Here is a 15,955-nt window from a genome sequence, read left to right as displayed (position 1 = left end):
ACTTGTGGCGTTGGCTTTTGGTTGGAAATTGGGATTGTAAGTCGAAACAACCAATAAATTTGTCCACCAAAGTTCCCTTCTTTTTCCCCAATTTTTCACCTCCTCCGTAATTTTATTTCCTCTAAATTACCCTATTCGGAGCAGTAATTTTTTAAGTTTCGAGTTTCAACTCTTCCTTTTTTTATACTTTTAACATCTATTACATTTACTGTACTTTTTAACTGAAGGATAAAAGGTTACTAGTTTTAATCTAAAATTTAGTTCTTAAATTTTTTTTACGTAATAACACACTTTTAAATTTATAATAATTTTGATTTAATGAAAACTTTTAACCTATAAATTGAGCGGTGGTTAAATATATTTACAAGAAAATACCAAATTCTTACGTAATAAAAATTGAATTTAATTTGATCCATCTTTTATGGTAAAGAATAAAAATAGTTATAAATTTTAAAAACATGGAAATTAAATTGTTGCATATTAAAATTAAGAATTAAATTTTTTTAGGTAAAAAAATTATTTATTAAATTATAGAGGATTAATTTAAACATTGAAATTGTTTTCTTAATAATTTTAGTTGAAATATAATTTGAATCAAATAGTATTATTAAGTTAATGTTTTAAAATTTTAATAAGGTAATTGTTAAAGATATATTACGTAATGATAGCATGAATGCACAATTAAAAAATTAAGTATTATTAAATAATACCGAAATTATTATTTTACCAATATATTTGGATGTCAATCGAAAAGGTATTTAAAAAATGAAACTTTATAATAATTTCTTGTCTGTCGATTTCTTTCTGATATCGATGTTTTCTCTGTATTTATTATCTCTCTTTGGTCTCTCTCGATTAGATTATCGATGTTTGTTTTCACCTCTCTTCTAACTATCGTGCTCACGACCAGCTTTGAAACTCAAGTCCTATTCATATTTTTTGGGCAACTTTATGGCTTCATCAAACCGTCAAACATCGTTTGTGCGGAATTCAAGCTTGTTTAGCCACACACATTGTTTGTGCTTGCATGTTCAATCGTTGCGACACAACAATACCAAATCTCATTGTCATCTCGGTTCTTAACAACACAACCCAAGCATCGTGATGTCGTCCCATGTCTTGGGACATATCAACCTGTTGGCTTGCTTGGACACAACTATTAGGAATTGACCCATGTGTCAATCATTTCGTCGGAAACATTCTGAACATCCATCTATTCGGGTTCACTTGAGCATCAGAGTCGCCCGTGTCTATGCTACCGAATTCGCTTGATTGCAGCCAATAAAAAGCTTATCTCATCGAGTTATTGCTTATCATTTGATAAAATTATCGTATAAACATAATTCTAATATTTAAAATTAGATAGACTAAATTATATATATATTATTTTTATTTTTATTTTTTAAATCTCCATAAAATATTTAATTCGGAAAAAAATAATCTAAAACGGATAAGGTGAAGAAGTTTTAACGATATTTTGTCTTATTTAAATCCCACCTGACTCACTAAATAAATTCACGAGTTAAGACATTCATCAACTCGGCAAACCTGTACACTGAGTCGACTCAGTCTGAATCCCTCGATAACCCTCGAGTTCTTCGTATTCTTATTCTCACCCACGTGGTGACTCACTGCCTCGGCTCCTGTGTTCGCTCGTCTCCATATGCGGGGAAAGTTTTCGTATGCTCTTCCATTTCTTTCAACTACCCACCGTTTGCCCCACTAGTTCTTCGAATTCGATGGTGTTTAGACTTCAAATTTGATGAATCTTGTGTTGATTTAGGCCTTTTTTTTTTGTTCTTTTTCCTAATCTCGTTTGTTTTTATGTTATTTTCTCGTTGTTCGATTCGATATGATGATGAGTAATGGAGATCAGGAGGAGGAGGTGGCGGGCCTCCACTCGTCTCGTGAAGAAATGGAGAGTTTGGTTCTTGACGATCCTCCCGTCACCCAATCTCAAGGTCGGAACAGTCAATTGAGTCGGCCGGTGGCGATTAACTACGATCCCTTGCTTTCGTCGTCGCCCTCTTATGCGGACCGTCAAAGCCCTGATTCGCCTTTCGATTCGTTTCTTGAGCCTCCTTCTTATGCTGAGGCGATTTTCACGTCTTTTGATTCATCGTCCAATGGTCGCGATGGTAGCCCTGACTTCTCCACTACAGCGAACGCTTTGAGCTCTGAGTTCTTGAGTATTTCGGTTTCGGATCCGCAGAGAATGGATGAGCTGAACAATTCGTTGGTTCCCGGTGGAAGTGGTTTTTACACGTATCTGATTACGACGAGGACGAATTTTCCTGAATACGGGGGACCTGGATCCGAATTTGGTGTTCGAAGGCGTTTCAAGGATGTTGTCGCATTGTCTGATCGGTTGCTGGAGACGTACCGTGGGTTTTTCATACCGATGAGGCCGGATAAGAACGTGGTAGAGAGCCAAATGATGCAGAAACAGGAGTTTGTGGAGCAGAGGAGGGTTGCATTAGAGAAGTATTTGAGGAAATTGGCATTGCATCCAGTAATTCGGAAAAGTGAGGAGTTGAGAATGTTTTTGGAGGCAAAGGGGTCATTGCCATTAGTCAGAAGCACTGATGTAGCTTCAAGGATGCTTGATGGAGCGGTGAAGCTGCCGAGGCAGCTATTTGGGGAACCAACTGCGGCGGTGGATTTGCAGGAAGTGGCAAAACCTGCAAAAGGGGGCAGAGATTTGTTGAGAATCTTCAAGGAATTGAAGCAATCAATGTCCAACGATTGGGTTGGGGCCAAGCCGATGGTGGTGGAAGAAGATAAGGAGTTTTTGGAGAAGAAAGAGAAATTAATGGACATTGAACAGCAACTTATCGATGTATCTCTACAGGTGTGAATCTAGTGCTATAAAGGTTTTCATACTTATCTCTATCTTGTATAAACTAGATAATTTTAGATATTCTGGCGTTAGGGTCATGAGTGATATAAGCATTTTGAGAAGCTATCTTGAACTACAGTTTTCTTGTCCAGCTCGATTTACGTTTGAAAACAAAATTTCTGCTAGGAAGAATAGGATTAAGTTGTGATTAATTCTGAAATATATTGCTGAATGCCCTTCATTTTTTATTGAGAAAATAAATGGGGCTCGGTTCTTTATACTTTCTAGTAATGTTGCTTGTGTATATACCATTGTTTTGAAGGCCGAATCACTTGTGAAAGCTCAGCAAGACATCGGAGAGACAATGGGAGAACTGGGTTTAGCATTTGTAAAGTTGTCCAAATTTGAGACTGAAGAAGCTATCTTCGAGTCTCAAAGAGTACGAGCTGCTGACATGAAAAATTTGGCCACTGCTGCCGTTAAAAGTAGCAGATTGTATAGAGAACTAAATTCACAAACAGTGAAGCATTTGGTAAGTGCTAAGAAACTTGTTGCAAGATGAAATAGTATGCACACTTTGGAAAGTTATAAAACTCGTTTCAAAATGATTGATCAAGCGAATTTTGAAAGTTCTTTGAAGGAGACTGAATCCATCAATTGATTGTTCTTTTCGTGAATCCATTGCAGGATAAGCTTCACGATTATCTTGGAGTTATGTTAGCTGTCAACGGTGCATTTTCTGACCGAGCAAGTGCGCTGCTGACAGTTCAGACCCTTTCATCAGATCTATCTTCCTTGCAAACGAGGATCGAGAAGCTTGAGGTTGCTTCGTCCAAGATATTTGGTGGAGACAGGTCCAGGTTGCGGAAAATTGAAGAGTTGAAAGATACTGTGCATGTTACAGAGGATGCTAAGACTCGTGCAGTAAGAGAATATGACCGCATCAAGGTAGATTAGATTGCCTCTTGTTTGTCCCACTTTTCTGTATGTGTTATTTCTACTTAGTATTTCACTTTGGAAGATAAAAGATGATTACATGGAAAATCGAACGCACCCGGTTACACTTCAAGGCGCATCCGTATTACAAATACCACCCATATGTGTGTATGTAATTGGCTGAATTGTTTGAAATTATAGTCTTCAGATGCTTGAGATCTTTTGGTTCTAGAGAGCTGCATGAAGTGTTAAGTATAAGTATACTTTGAGTGCAGGAAAACAATAGGAGTGAGCTCGAGAGGCTCGACAGGGAGATGCAAGAAGACTTCACGAATATGTTAAAAGGCTTTGTCCTTAATCAGGTTAGATTATTTTGACAACATTTACACAACCGAAAGCTTCGTCATGTAACCGGTTTGGAGTACCTTAATTCAAAGTTCATTTTTGCAGGTGGGATATGCAGAGAAAATGGCAAAGGCTTGGGAGAATCTTGCAGAAGAAACTAGAGGTTATGTAAAAGAGAGCAGCTGAAAAGTATGATTGTAGCTTTTTACAAGTATGTATACAAACATATACCTTTTGCATTTATGAGGAGTTTCTTGTAGATTTAGCGAGCGGTTTGAGCGATTCGGTGTACGGACGTTGTTCATGATGATCTTGTAAACTCTATATCTTTGAGTCCAAAATATATTGTATTCAATAAAAACTACTTGCAAATTAATTTACTCTCGCAGAAAACACCCTTAAAAGAATTGAAAGAATCACAGAAGCCTCTCTTGTTCTATCCACTAACTAAATCCACTAACTAACTAACTAACTAACTAACACTCTGCTTGCCTATTTGGATATAGCCTAGCAGCCCTTTTCACTCACTTGTTGAAGGGGGCCCTCCTCCTCCTCCAGCTCCGTCGTCCCCAGAACTGGGAGCAGTTTCTGGCCTAATCTCCTCCAGTTGTTGTAGAACTTGTTGAACTTCTGGTCTTGCCGACGGTGATGGATCGACACAATGCAAAGCGAGTTTTAGCGTGTTCAGCAACTCATCTCCAATGGTAGAGGCATCCCTCATCAGTTCCATATCGAAAACTTCATTAGTCCACTCCTCTTTAACAATTGATGCAACCCATTGCGGCAAATCGACTCCATTCATGGCTTCACCGGGGGACTTTCCAGTCAGGAGTTCCAATATGATCACTCCAAGGCTGTAAATGTCAGTTTTTGTATTTGCTTTCTTCAGCTTTGAGAGCTCGGGCGCTCGGTACCCAAGTGCCCCTGCCGTTGCTATCACATTTGAGCTTGCAGCGGCAGTCATCAACCTTGACAGGCCAAAATCTGCGATCTTAGCATTTATGTACTCATCAAGTAGAATGTTGCTGGATGTTAGGTTTCCATGGATGCTGTTCTCGTGTGCGTGAAGGTGACACAGGCCACGAGTCATACCCTGAGCTATCTTCATCCTCGTCGGCCAATCGATGAATGTATCCGGTCCACGAGCTGTAGATTTCAAAGAAGTTAGAGCAAGCAAGCTTACAGTACATACACACATTATTACCTTAAGACATAAAACAAGATATGAAATTTGCAGTTACCGTGCAGGAACGTTGCGAGGCTCCCGTTCGGCATGTAATCGAAAACAAGAAGCTTTTCTCCTTTAGGTCCCAAGTAATAAGCTCTCAAAGCTAGAAGATTTGGATGCCTGATCTTTCCAAGTATATTGACCTCTGCTTCAAATTCCTTCTGGCTCTTAGTGATCTTCTCTCTCAATCTCTTTACTGCAACTTGACTTCCATCCTCCAATGTAGCCTTGTAAACAGTCCCGTAAGTACTCTTTCCCATTATTTCTGCTGTTGCACACAAAAGATCATCAGCTGTGAACACCGTTTGCCCCTCGAAATGGACGAGCTTTCCTCCAGCATCCCCTCCCGCTTCAACTTCACTGCCCGTCGGAGGGACGCCCTTCTCGGTCCTCACAGCCCCGGCTGCTGCAGCCTCACCGCCATCCTTTTCTTTCGAAGCAGCTCTTTTCCTTATCAAGCAGCACAGCAGTACAAAGAAAACTATAACCAATACTACAAGGAGGGATCCTGCTGCTATGAGGATTATATCTTTAGTACTTAACTTCCGATGTCGGGATGTCGAACTTTCCAGCGGAGGAGCAGGAACTTCTTGAGAAGGGGCAGGGGACAGGCACTGAATCGCACCACTGAACCCACAGAGCTGAATGTTCCCAACAAAGGAACTCGCATTGAATTTTTCGGCAAGGGCCACCGGTACCGAACCCGAAAGGTTGTTATACGAGACGTTTAAGGATTGAAGAGCTTGCAAATCAGCAAGAGAAGCTGGGATTTCTCCACTTAGATTGTTCTGAGATAGATCAAGTTGAGTAAGTGTTGAGATGTTCCCTAAAGTTGAAGGTATATGACCATTGAATCTGTTTCTACTCAAGTTGAGAACAGACAGATTTCTGAATCTATCAAAACTTTGGGGTATGCTTCCATTAAGGAAATTATTAGAAACATCCAAAGTTTTGAGCAAAGAAAGCCTACTAAGTTCATCAGGAAGGCCACCATTTAGCCTATTGTGGCCAAGGGAAACCACTTGAACCTTACTTAACTTGCTTAAAGAAGTTGGTATGGTACCTGAGAGGAGGTTGTCATCAAGAGTCAAAGACTTGAGCTGAAACACCCGGTTTCGCTCGGTGGCATCGCTTCCCCACGAGTCGGGAATGCTACCTGAGAGATTGTTGTGTTGAAGAGCGAGGAAAGTAAGGGACACCGATCGAGTGAGACTCGTCGGGATTGGACCGGAAAACGAGTTATGGCTCAAGTTAAGCCAATAGAGTTTGGTGGAGTTAGCCAAACTAGATGGGATTGTTCCGGTGAGCAAATTGTTACTAATGTGAAGAGTTTGAAGCAGAGGACAACGCCCCAATGAAGGCGGGATTGAACCCGAAAATCGATTGTTGAACAACTGAACCCCTCTAAGATTTGGAAGAAGACCCAATGAAGAAGGGATGGATCCAGCAATGAAGTTGTCATGTAAACTGAGCTTCCTAAGGGCCTGAAGTTGGCCAATCTTCTCAGTGATTCGACCTCCTAATCCCTTCCATGGAAGCTGTATCACAATAACCTGTCCCTTAGCGCATTTAATCCCAACCCAACCACCAGAACAAGCCCCAAATCCACTATCATTCCAACTCTTCAAGAACCCTTTAGGATCATCAAGTTCTTGCTTGAATGCCTGAAGGGATTGAAAATCAGCTTGAGTCACAACCACGCCGTCCCAATCCTGGCTCAAAACAGGCTGAACACAGACAAAACTGACCACCAAGAAGGACAAAACTAATCCAAAATGAAGAGAAGAAACAAACCCATGGGGGGTTTTCCTCGAAAACCTCCGTTTCTTCTCCTTCTTCCCTGGAAAACAGAGCCAATCGGCAGTTTTCGTCAACAAAACCCCAAAATCTCCAAGTGGGTATTTCCAACAAGAGTTGGAATCAAATGGGGTTTGGATTTCATCCATGGAAAGCTAAAGAAGAGGAAAGAAAAACTTGAAAGAAGATGAAAATGGAACGGAAGGGAGCATATGGAAACAAGAATGAAACAGAGGAGGGAGAGATTTTGGTTGGTGGAAAAGGGTTTTGTAGAGAGAATAAGAAGAGGAGGAGGCCAAGTTTGTGAAGAGAAGGGCACGTGAATGCCTGAGAGAGAGAGAGAGAGACACAAATGTCAGGTGGGTTGCAATAAGATACCAGAGGCTCTCCTCTTCCTCTGCTTCTGTGTTTCTCTCTCTTGTTTGATGAGCTTAACGGCTAGTTTTATTTTCTATATATATATATATTTTTATATTTTTGGTTCTCGATGTTTGTTTCTCTCTCTTGTTTGACTGCTTTGGAAGAGTGAAAATGGAGAGAGAGAGAGAGAGAGAGAGAGAGGGTTTTGGGGGTTTAGTGGAAACACCGCTCCTCCAACGGCTATATCTCCCAGTGTTTCAGTGATGGGATCCACCGGCTAAGGACATGGGAGTGTATTATTCCTTGGGAAAAGAGTGATATTACAAACTTAATTAAATATTGATACTCATCTTTATGAAAGTGTATCATAAGATTATAACATTATACATTAAATTTCATAAACTAAATTGAACCAAGTCTTAATAAAATCAAATGTGTTTATTTTGGATGCCTTAATGTTTTGATAATGGGACCCACTACAAACAAAGCTTTCTTCCTGGGAAATGGGGGGACGTTAGAAAGAAGCTCACCCCAATTGGCTCGTTTGATTCTTGAGTTTCTTTTGTCCTTTTCAAAAACAAAAATTATTATATTCACTTCGTTTGGTTCAAAAGGTAAAATTATTCATTTCTTTTCATGTTGTCTTCTATTTGTTTAATCATATGGTTAAGCATCTTGTTCTTTTTATAATAAATTTATTTTTGTTGGTTTCTATCTTTATTTATTGTACTACATAAATACAACAAATTTTCACGACATTTTTAATAACGTGGGGCTAAACGTCGATGTCCGTGTAAAACCAAAATGAATCAAAGCTAGAGTATGCAGACCGGTTTGGACGTTTAAAAAGGAGAAGAATTAAAATACATAACTATGGGGGTAGGATTTCTCATACTTCATAGAGATATATCAAATGCATCCACGAACACGAACTAGAAAAACATTTGAAACCAATAACTACTGTAAAATTGCATCGAACCTGCAAATTGAAGGGTTGAACAAGCCGAAATCTATCTGGATATAACTCATATCAGGTTGCTGACAACAAGTGAAGCCTAGGAAGAGTCAAATGGGTTGGAAACTTGATGGTTTTCTGCAACTCTCCTGGGGGCCAAGCTAACCTTGCGAAGAATAGGGAAGGTGTATGAGGGGGATGACCCTTATTGCTGCAAGATTTTTGATAACTTAAACCAGTTCCCCTTCAGCATTAGTTCTTTGAAATAGAGGTCAACTCAACTTGTCCAACCAAGTCACCAACTCAACACAACACAATCACCCACTTACATAATAGCGGTTTTAACCAAAAGATTCTGTGAGGGCACGTCTTTGCTCAACTCAGTGTCTAGCCTAAGCCACTTCGACTTGAATGTGGTAGAATGCCTCTGCTTCATGATTGCCATATTAAGTGACAACCAAAGTGACACATTTCTCAAGTGATCAGACAAGAAAATGTATATCTCTACATCCATATGATCTAATCAACACTTTACGCTTATTTGCACAGCTATAAATTATAATACCATGTGAATAAAGCTACATGGGTCCAAATATAAGCCTGAGTCAACCATACTTCATGCTCTCATTCTAACAGCGACAGTTTACATATGTCAATCAACCAACCTTGGCCAAGCCAGTTCTACAAATCAACACAAACTTAGGAAGCAAACAATGAATGATCTCAACCCTTCCCATCACTTGCAACACTTACATCCATGTTAACTTGGCACTTCGAGTATTGCTTGTTACTCTATCAAATTATTCTCTCGAAAGACTGACTCTAACAGAGCTCTTTTAATCAATATAACAAGTCACAACAATGTTCCTAAACTCTCAGACTACTCCACTTTGTGTTGCATGTGATGAGACATGACAACTTACACTCATTCATGTACAATGCAATCCAATTCAAGCCAAGTAAGCCATTTAGGTGGGGCATTGTGAGATCCCACATCAGTTGAAGAGGGGAACGAAGCATTCCTAGTAAGGGTGTGGAAACCTCTCTCTAACAGACGCGTTTTAAAATCTTAAAGGGAAGTCTAGAAGGGAAAACCCAAAGAGGACAATAACGGTTAGCAATGAGCTTGGGTTGTTAGAGGCAATGTGAAATGGGTAACCACGTGGTTGTTCACAACAGGCAAATCCATCTCATTGAACTAAAACATGAGGTACTTTCAGGCTTCCTTTCTTTCCGGTATGTTGTTCTATATGCCCTAGTATTCTTTCATTTGTTCAATGAAAGTTAGAAAAAAAAGATAAAGGGACTACCAAATCTTGAGTGTGAAGATGTGAATTAAAGGGACTAGAAGGGGAGAAAACATAGGGGCCAAAGTATACTGTTACCCTTTTCTTTCTCTCTTCATCATTTCCCTCTCCTTTACCATTACCCTTTCCATTCTCAAAACTCCCTTTCCATAGAACTTCAAAGAAAGTGATGCAGAATGAAACAATGAAATTATGAAACCATGAAATAATCTGTACAAGCTCCCTGAATAAATAATCTGGAGAGCAAGCAATTATGAATTTCACTAAATTTAAAGAAATCTAATCCGAAATCTCCTACCAAAGAAAATGAACATGAATGACAGTGTAACCCCTTCCCAGAAGCCCCCACAACCCAACCCCTGCAAATACACATATCATTTTGGTAATAATATCACGATGTGAAGCGCAGTACACAACCATATTCATCCAGCAACTACATAAAATGAGCAGCATGAAAGGAAACAGTCCCATAACAACCGAATTATTGACATACTTTGAATTCCATTAGAAGATAACAAAATCTGGCATTAAACATAACCGTAATAGCAAAATACATGATAATGGGGTTCTTCAGGCCTTAGATTAAGAGATGAGAGACTATGGTAAAAGAATTGCGTAATAATCGCCCTAAGTAATACCGACTCCAATTTATGATATTGTATGTAGAACAAACTACACAAAATTTGATCTATAAGCTTGCAGAATCTTCCGATACAATCTACATAAGAGAGAACAAACCCTAATCCAGTTCTTTCAGATCACAAGAAACACGATCTTCCTCGCAGCCAAAGAATTCAAATTGCAAAGAGTACAACAGGTAAGACTAACCCATAATTGAACTGCCATCAGGCGCCGATCAGGATCTGGCTATACACGCGCTGCAATTGCAGGACCTGCGGCTGAAGCAGCGGTGGCCGCGCCACCGAGAAATGACAGGAATCCTCCATTTGCAGGCTCTTGGTCATCAAGGAAGAGATCCTCTGGAAGCCTAAACGCACCGTGAATGCACACAATGGAAAATCCAATCATCGACGCCGATATCAGAAGCGATCCAACACTAGTGAGAAACACAACAATCACAGTCAGAACCCCCAACCCGACCAACGTCTCGAAATCGGAAAAAGTACGTCCGCGAATAACCAAAGGCTGATCAGAAGGACGGAAAATGTAGAGAAAACTCCAAGCCGCGAGGAGGGCAAGAAGAGTCAAGAGAGAAAACGGATGGGAGAGGAGAGAAAAAGCGAGAACAAGGGTCAAGAGAGTGATATAATTGACACGGAAATATGAAAAGTTCTTGCGGATCCGGGAATAGGCTTCGGATAGGTTGAGGGGACGAGCGAAGGAGCCCCGATCGACGAGCTCCGACCAGGGGCGGCGTTGGGAGAAGCCTTGGCGGACGGAGGAAGTTAACCGAGAGAGAAATGCGCGGAAGGCCGGGGTGGCGATGGGCGGCTGAGATGGAGCTCCGGTGGCCGACTGATGGCCGGAAATCGGAAGTGTCGGTGGAGAAGCCATTGGTGGAGGAGAGTGAGATCCGGCGGTACTCTGCAAAATTAATACCGCGGGGTTTCAGAGAATTTATTTGTTCGTAGAAAAACCCAAAGGAATTGAGGCCCTTCACGCGGTTGTCTATATATATATTTATATATATATAGGTGGCCAACTTGTAACTTCGCCCTTCAGAGTTTTTATTTTATTTTTACATCTTTAGAAGGGATCATGAGGTTCATATTTATAGTTTCGATCGCACTCATATTCATATGTACATCCATTCAATATATAAACATTTGAATTTTAACCAATGTTAAGCAACGTCTTAACATACATTAAGCATCAAACAAAAATAGAATAGATTGACATCGTCTAGCTTAAGCAATAGACTACGTAAACTTAAGTGATAGACCAAAAACCAAGAGGCTAATCTCACAAGAGCACTTATTGGCCTCCATAAACAAAGTTGACCTCTCGAAGGTGCAAGTCATGAAATTGAATCTCACTTAAGTTTAGGTCATGACTAAAGGCTAATAAAGAATTATAACTTTTTCGACACTACATTTTACCTCTTTTTTTTTTTTATAAGTTTATAGTTAGCTTTATACATTAAATAAGAAGATGCAGGCGAAAGAAGAAGGGAATAAAAGAGAAAATATAAATAATTATGACCTAAATTAAATGGGAATCTGTGGGGTTTGGGCAGAATAATGAAAGTATTCATTGTTATCCAAATAAAAATTAACAAAATATTATAAACAATAATGGACAATATTTATAGTAAAAATGTCATTTTTTTTCGCATACAATTAAAGAGATATGGAATCCCACCGTAAGGTTGAAAAACGGATCTAATTAAACTCAGAGGCTAAAATTTCAATTTAATTTTTTTTATTTATAATTATTTCTTCACAAATAATTAAAAACTTGGAAATTTAAATGCTACAGGTAGATAATTGAATTAATCTTAGTAAAATATTAATTAGTCTTAGGATACATTTGGTTAAAAAAAATATTTTATAAAAATCTATAGTGTTTAGCAACCATTCAAAATGAATTTTTTTTTAAAAATAAATAAATAAATTTGAGAAATAAGTCACTTTTAAAGAAAATTTTTTGAAAAAAATATTTTTTTTAGTGTTTAACATGTAATCCGTACCAAATTTTTATAGCATATAAAAGTGATCAAAATACTCACACTACCTCTCACATTGGTGACCATCACAGCCCCTGCCGTTGCTACCGACAAGTTTGACGATCTCTGCAAAAAAAAAAAAAAAAAAAAAAAAAATCTAGCAACTATCTTCCATGTCCACCTCCAGCTACAACCCTAATGACTACATTGACAACGACCTGTTAATCAACTGTTATAGCGTTTTAAATACAATATTTAACTTAATTAGTTCATATTAATAGTGATTTTCTTATAGTAATTTAATATTAATAGAAACATTTTAGATATTGAACAAATCAAATAAATTTGTGTCTTAAAATAATTTTGAAGAAAATGTAACTAAACCTAATAATGTTTTAGTTAATTTATATAAATATTTATGAATGAAAAATATTTGGATAAAACGAATGAACATTACTGAAGACAGAACATACAAGATCAATAAACGCGTAAAAAAAATGAAAAAGGCTTTTTTCAATTATTTTATAAATATGGTAATCTCTCATTTTTCAAGATTCTTTGAAGTCTAAGGTGTTGTAGACCCCAGAAGGAATTAGATGCCTACTCATATAGACTTCTATTTTTTACTAAAAAAAAAAAGGGTTAAATATGCATTCATAAACTTTCAATTATATCAGTTTAGTTCAAATTTTGTAAAAATTATCTAAAAGATTTGTGTAATCGTTTTTGAATTATCACCCATGAATTTGGTATTTTTCAAATTTGGGTCTAAAAGATTTATGTTTGATAGATTTTTAAACCAAATTATCTATATCTAATATAGAATCTAAAGCTTTATGTTTTATGGGTGTTTGAACTTTAAGGAGCGTTTAATAAGTTTTTAGACTATTAAGTATGTATCTAATGAGTTTTGTATTTTCAAATTACGGACCTATTAAACCTTAAAATTGTAAGTTTAACATCTTGTTAGATACCTATTTCAATTTTGTCTAATATGAATTTTCACATTTTAAAGTTACATAGAGACATAACAAATACAAAACTGACATATATGACACATAGCTATTAGACGCGGTTTAAAGTTCACGGAGATAATAGGTTATGGATAAATACCACTATAAAGATACCTATCCATGTAATAAACAAATAAATAAATGCTGGGCTGTGTGTGAAGAGTTCTCCCTAATTAAAAGGTATCTATGAAAAACCTCTTCATTTGCACATCCATCCAACCTTATCAACTTCTTTTATATTTTCTCTCTTCATTCTTGATGCCAATGCTCGCAATAATCGCCTTTTTACCTAACTTTTCCTCCAAGAATCTTTACTTTGCTTTACTTCCCTTCATGAAAGAGTCTACAAATATGAGAGAGACAACATCCACATTTGTTCTTACAAGAGAGAAAAGGAGAGTTCAATCTTTTGTTAATTAACTTGTTGCATGCTCCCATGGCTTCTTGTAGCTTTCCTGATGTCTATTCCTGGATACAGACCCTTCCACCCCTTTCTCAATGGAAAACTTCTTCCATTTCTACATCCATATGCACTTCAACCTCAAACAGCTCCTCTCTCAAAATTGTTGCAGCCAAAAACCTTCATTCCCCAACCATTACTCTCTCAATTATTGCAGATTTCAGCTTTCCAATCTCCCTGTGGACTTCAAAACCCTTGAAGACCAGCACCAATTCCTCAAATTTATTTGATGAAGAAACCATGTCCACTCTCTTGCTTAATTGTGTTCATGATGTTCTTTACTATGGCTCAAACCAAAGAAAGAATTCTAGCCATTACTCTCTCAAACTCGATATCACTTCCAGCTCAAGAGAAATCTTCAATCTCGCGTTTCTTACTCTCATATTCCTAATCTGCATCTATGAAGCTCCCACCGATCTCCGTTCAAATTGTCTTATGACTCTCAAGCATCATTTGGCAAATTCTACGTCGAGGCAGATATCCAAGGTGCTTATGAAACTGTTGGGGTCGAATCTAGAAGAGCAATGGATGAGGTCGATGAACCTTGCAATCACCAACTGGGTATTGGAGCTCAAGGCCAACGGCCGTACTTTAAAAACACCCTCACCTTTGTACTCTTATTCATTTTCAACGCATGGGCTGTGGAAAGTTCAACTCTATTGCCCTATCATTGCAATGGATAACATTGAGAACTCCAGCAATCCTTCAACAGATGAAAGATTGCAATTTTCTTTAAATTATCACCAGCTTGAAGGGGTTCTGCAGTTCAATTACCAACTTGTGGTTCGAGATAAGTGGATTGATATGAGGGTACACGTTGATAACATAAGGTACGTTGAGTTTTGAAGCTATTACTTTCTTACTGCTAAGAACTAATCCTTTCTCTCTCTCACTGGAATTACAACAAAAACAGAGGCAATTTCTACAGATGCAAAACTGATCTTTCAAGCTATTAGAAGTAACTGGTGTTATGTCTTTGACAACTGAGTTTAAAAAGTCTATCGGATTCTTAACAGGTGCGACATCATGAGGCTTGTGAACGAGACTCTCTTATCAGAACGTGGAGTTGGTGGATCAGAAAAACATTTTCCATCACGAATTTCACTGCAACTCACTCCAACTTCCCACACAAACATAATGAGTGTCTCAGTAAGCAAATCTTCAAATAACCCTAAAATTGAGATTGGAACTGAAAGAACCTTTGAAGCTGGATTTGAACCCTCAACGCCTTACCCAGGCCTCAAATTATCAGTTGGGGAGACTGCAATGGTGAGCTTGAAGCCATGGAAATTTGAGCAGTTCGTCCATGGGAATGCTGCAACCCTTAACTGGTACCTTCACGACAGTTCGGATGGGAAAGAGGTGGCCTCCACCAAGCCATCAAAACTTACACTCATAAACCCTAAAGCTTGGTTTCGGGACCGTTACTCGAGTGCTCACAGACCTTTTAACAAACAGGGAGGGGTCATATTCGCAGGCGATGAGTATGGAGAGAATGTGTGGTGGAAGATTGATGGAAAGGCAAGAGGGAAAACTATGGAGTGGGAGATTAGAGGCTGGATCTGGTTAACATATTGGCCAAACAAACATAAGACATTTTACACCGAAACCAAGAGGCTGGAATTCAAAGAGATTCTCCATCTTTCAATTCCTTAGCTCATAAGAAATCATTGGAAATGGATAGAGACTAATCGTCTGAGGTCTCTTTTCCACTTATTATCTTTCTAAGCAACAAACAAGGCAGATCTAGATTTTTATACATGCAAATAAAATTAAACTACACATGGGAATTTCTTCGTCAGTAAAAGTTTATGTAGCTTCATTGATAATTGTATCTAGTTAAGTACATTTTTACTTTAAACTTTTTAATTTATCTTTAATTTTTTTTATATCAGAAACAATTTCATTATTGTTACTATTATTATAAACTACCGAACTTTCAATGAGAAAAATGAAATAACAAGCGTATACAAAAAAGAAGCCTACAAAAAGGGGTTCAAATTAAGCAAGACAAGGTCTATCAAATAGTTACAAAAAAAGAATCTTCAACTTTGAAATCCAAAAAAAAAAAAAAAAAAAAAAAAAAAAA

The 15,955-nt window shown here is 38.0% G+C and overlaps 4 protein-coding genes across 4 annotated transcripts; 2 read left to right on the top strand and 2 right to left on the bottom strand.

Moving 5' to 3' along the window:
- Window positions 1-1,575: 1,575 nt before the first annotated feature.
- On the top strand, window positions 1,576-4,496 carry LOC111447078 (sorting nexin 2B-like). Its single transcript, XM_023086069.1, has 5 exons — window positions 1,576-2,851; window positions 3,162-3,371; window positions 3,527-3,787; window positions 4,051-4,137; window positions 4,226-4,496. Exons 1-5 carry the CDS (start codon window positions 1,853-1,855, stop codon window positions 4,304-4,306), a joined length of 1,638 nt encoding a protein of 545 aa, XP_022941837.1. The 5' UTR covers window positions 1,576-1,852; the 3' UTR covers window positions 4,307-4,496.
- Window positions 4,458-7,492, bottom strand: LOC111447070 (probable leucine-rich repeat receptor-like protein kinase IMK3). The gene is made up of 2 exons (XM_023086050.1): window positions 5,362-7,492; window positions 4,458-5,266 (listed from the first exon to the last, which is right to left on the bottom strand). The coding sequence occupies exons 1-2, from the start codon at window positions 7,292-7,294 to the stop codon at window positions 4,641-4,643; spliced, it is 2,559 nt and encodes an 852-aa protein (XP_022941818.1). The 5' UTR covers window positions 7,295-7,492; the 3' UTR covers window positions 4,458-4,640.
- A 2,745-nt stretch (window positions 7,493-10,237) lies between these two features.
- On the bottom strand, window positions 10,238-11,411 carry LOC111447098 (PRA1 family protein B3-like). The gene has a single exon (XM_023086097.1). It carries the CDS (start codon window positions 11,280-11,282, stop codon window positions 10,635-10,637), a length of 648 nt encoding a protein of 215 aa, XP_022941865.1. The 5' UTR covers window positions 11,283-11,411; the 3' UTR covers window positions 10,238-10,634.
- A 2,015-nt stretch (window positions 11,412-13,426) lies between these two features.
- LOC111447081 lies at window positions 13,427-15,955 on the top strand. The gene is made up of 2 exons (XM_023086072.1): window positions 13,427-14,696; window positions 14,883-15,955. The coding sequence occupies exons 1-2, from the start codon at window positions 13,843-13,845 to the stop codon at window positions 15,520-15,522; spliced, it is 1,494 nt and encodes a 497-aa protein (XP_022941840.1). The 5' UTR covers window positions 13,427-13,842; the 3' UTR covers window positions 15,523-15,955.

This window comes from Cucurbita moschata, unplaced genomic scaffold (genome assembly GCF_002738365.1).
Source record: "Cucurbita moschata cultivar Rifu unplaced genomic scaffold, Cmos_1.0 Cmo_Scf00009, whole genome shotgun sequence".
Lineage (NCBI taxonomy): Eukaryota > Viridiplantae > Streptophyta > Magnoliopsida > Cucurbitales > Cucurbitaceae > Cucurbita > Cucurbita moschata.
Note: the sequence above shows the minus strand (reverse complement) of the source record. Positions and strands in the feature narration are given on the sequence as shown.

Bases quoted from the DNA above. Each gene is read 5' to 3' on its own strand.
- LOC111447070 (XM_023086050.1), bottom strand. From the start codon at position 7,294: ATGGATGAAATCCAAACCCCATTTGATTCCAACTCTTGTTGGAAATAC. The intron at 5,267-5,361 runs GTAACTGCAAAT...TGAAATCTACAG, and splicing joins CCTCGCAACGTTCCTGCACG to CTCGTGGACCGGATACATTC.
- LOC111447098 (XM_023086097.1), bottom strand. From the start codon at position 11,282: ATGGCTTCTCCACCGACACTTCCGATTTCCGGCCATCAGTCGGCCACC.
- LOC111447081 (XM_023086072.1), top strand. From the start codon at position 13,843: ATGGCTTCTTGTAGCTTTCCTGATGTCTATTCCTGGATACAGACCCTT. The intron at 14,697-14,882 runs GTACGTTGAGTT...GATTCTTAACAG, and splicing joins GTACACGTTGATAACATAAG to GTGCGACATCATGAGGCTTG.
- LOC111447078 (XM_023086069.1), top strand. From the start codon at position 1,853: ATGATGATGAGTAATGGAGATCAGGAGGAGGAGGTGGCGGGCCTCCAC. The intron at 3,788-4,050 runs GTAGATTAGATT...CTTTGAGTGCAG, and splicing joins GAGAATATGACCGCATCAAG to GAAAACAATAGGAGTGAGCT. The intron at 4,138-4,225 runs GTTAGATTATTT...TCATTTTTGCAG, and splicing joins AAGGCTTTGTCCTTAATCAG to GTGGGATATGCAGAGAAAAT.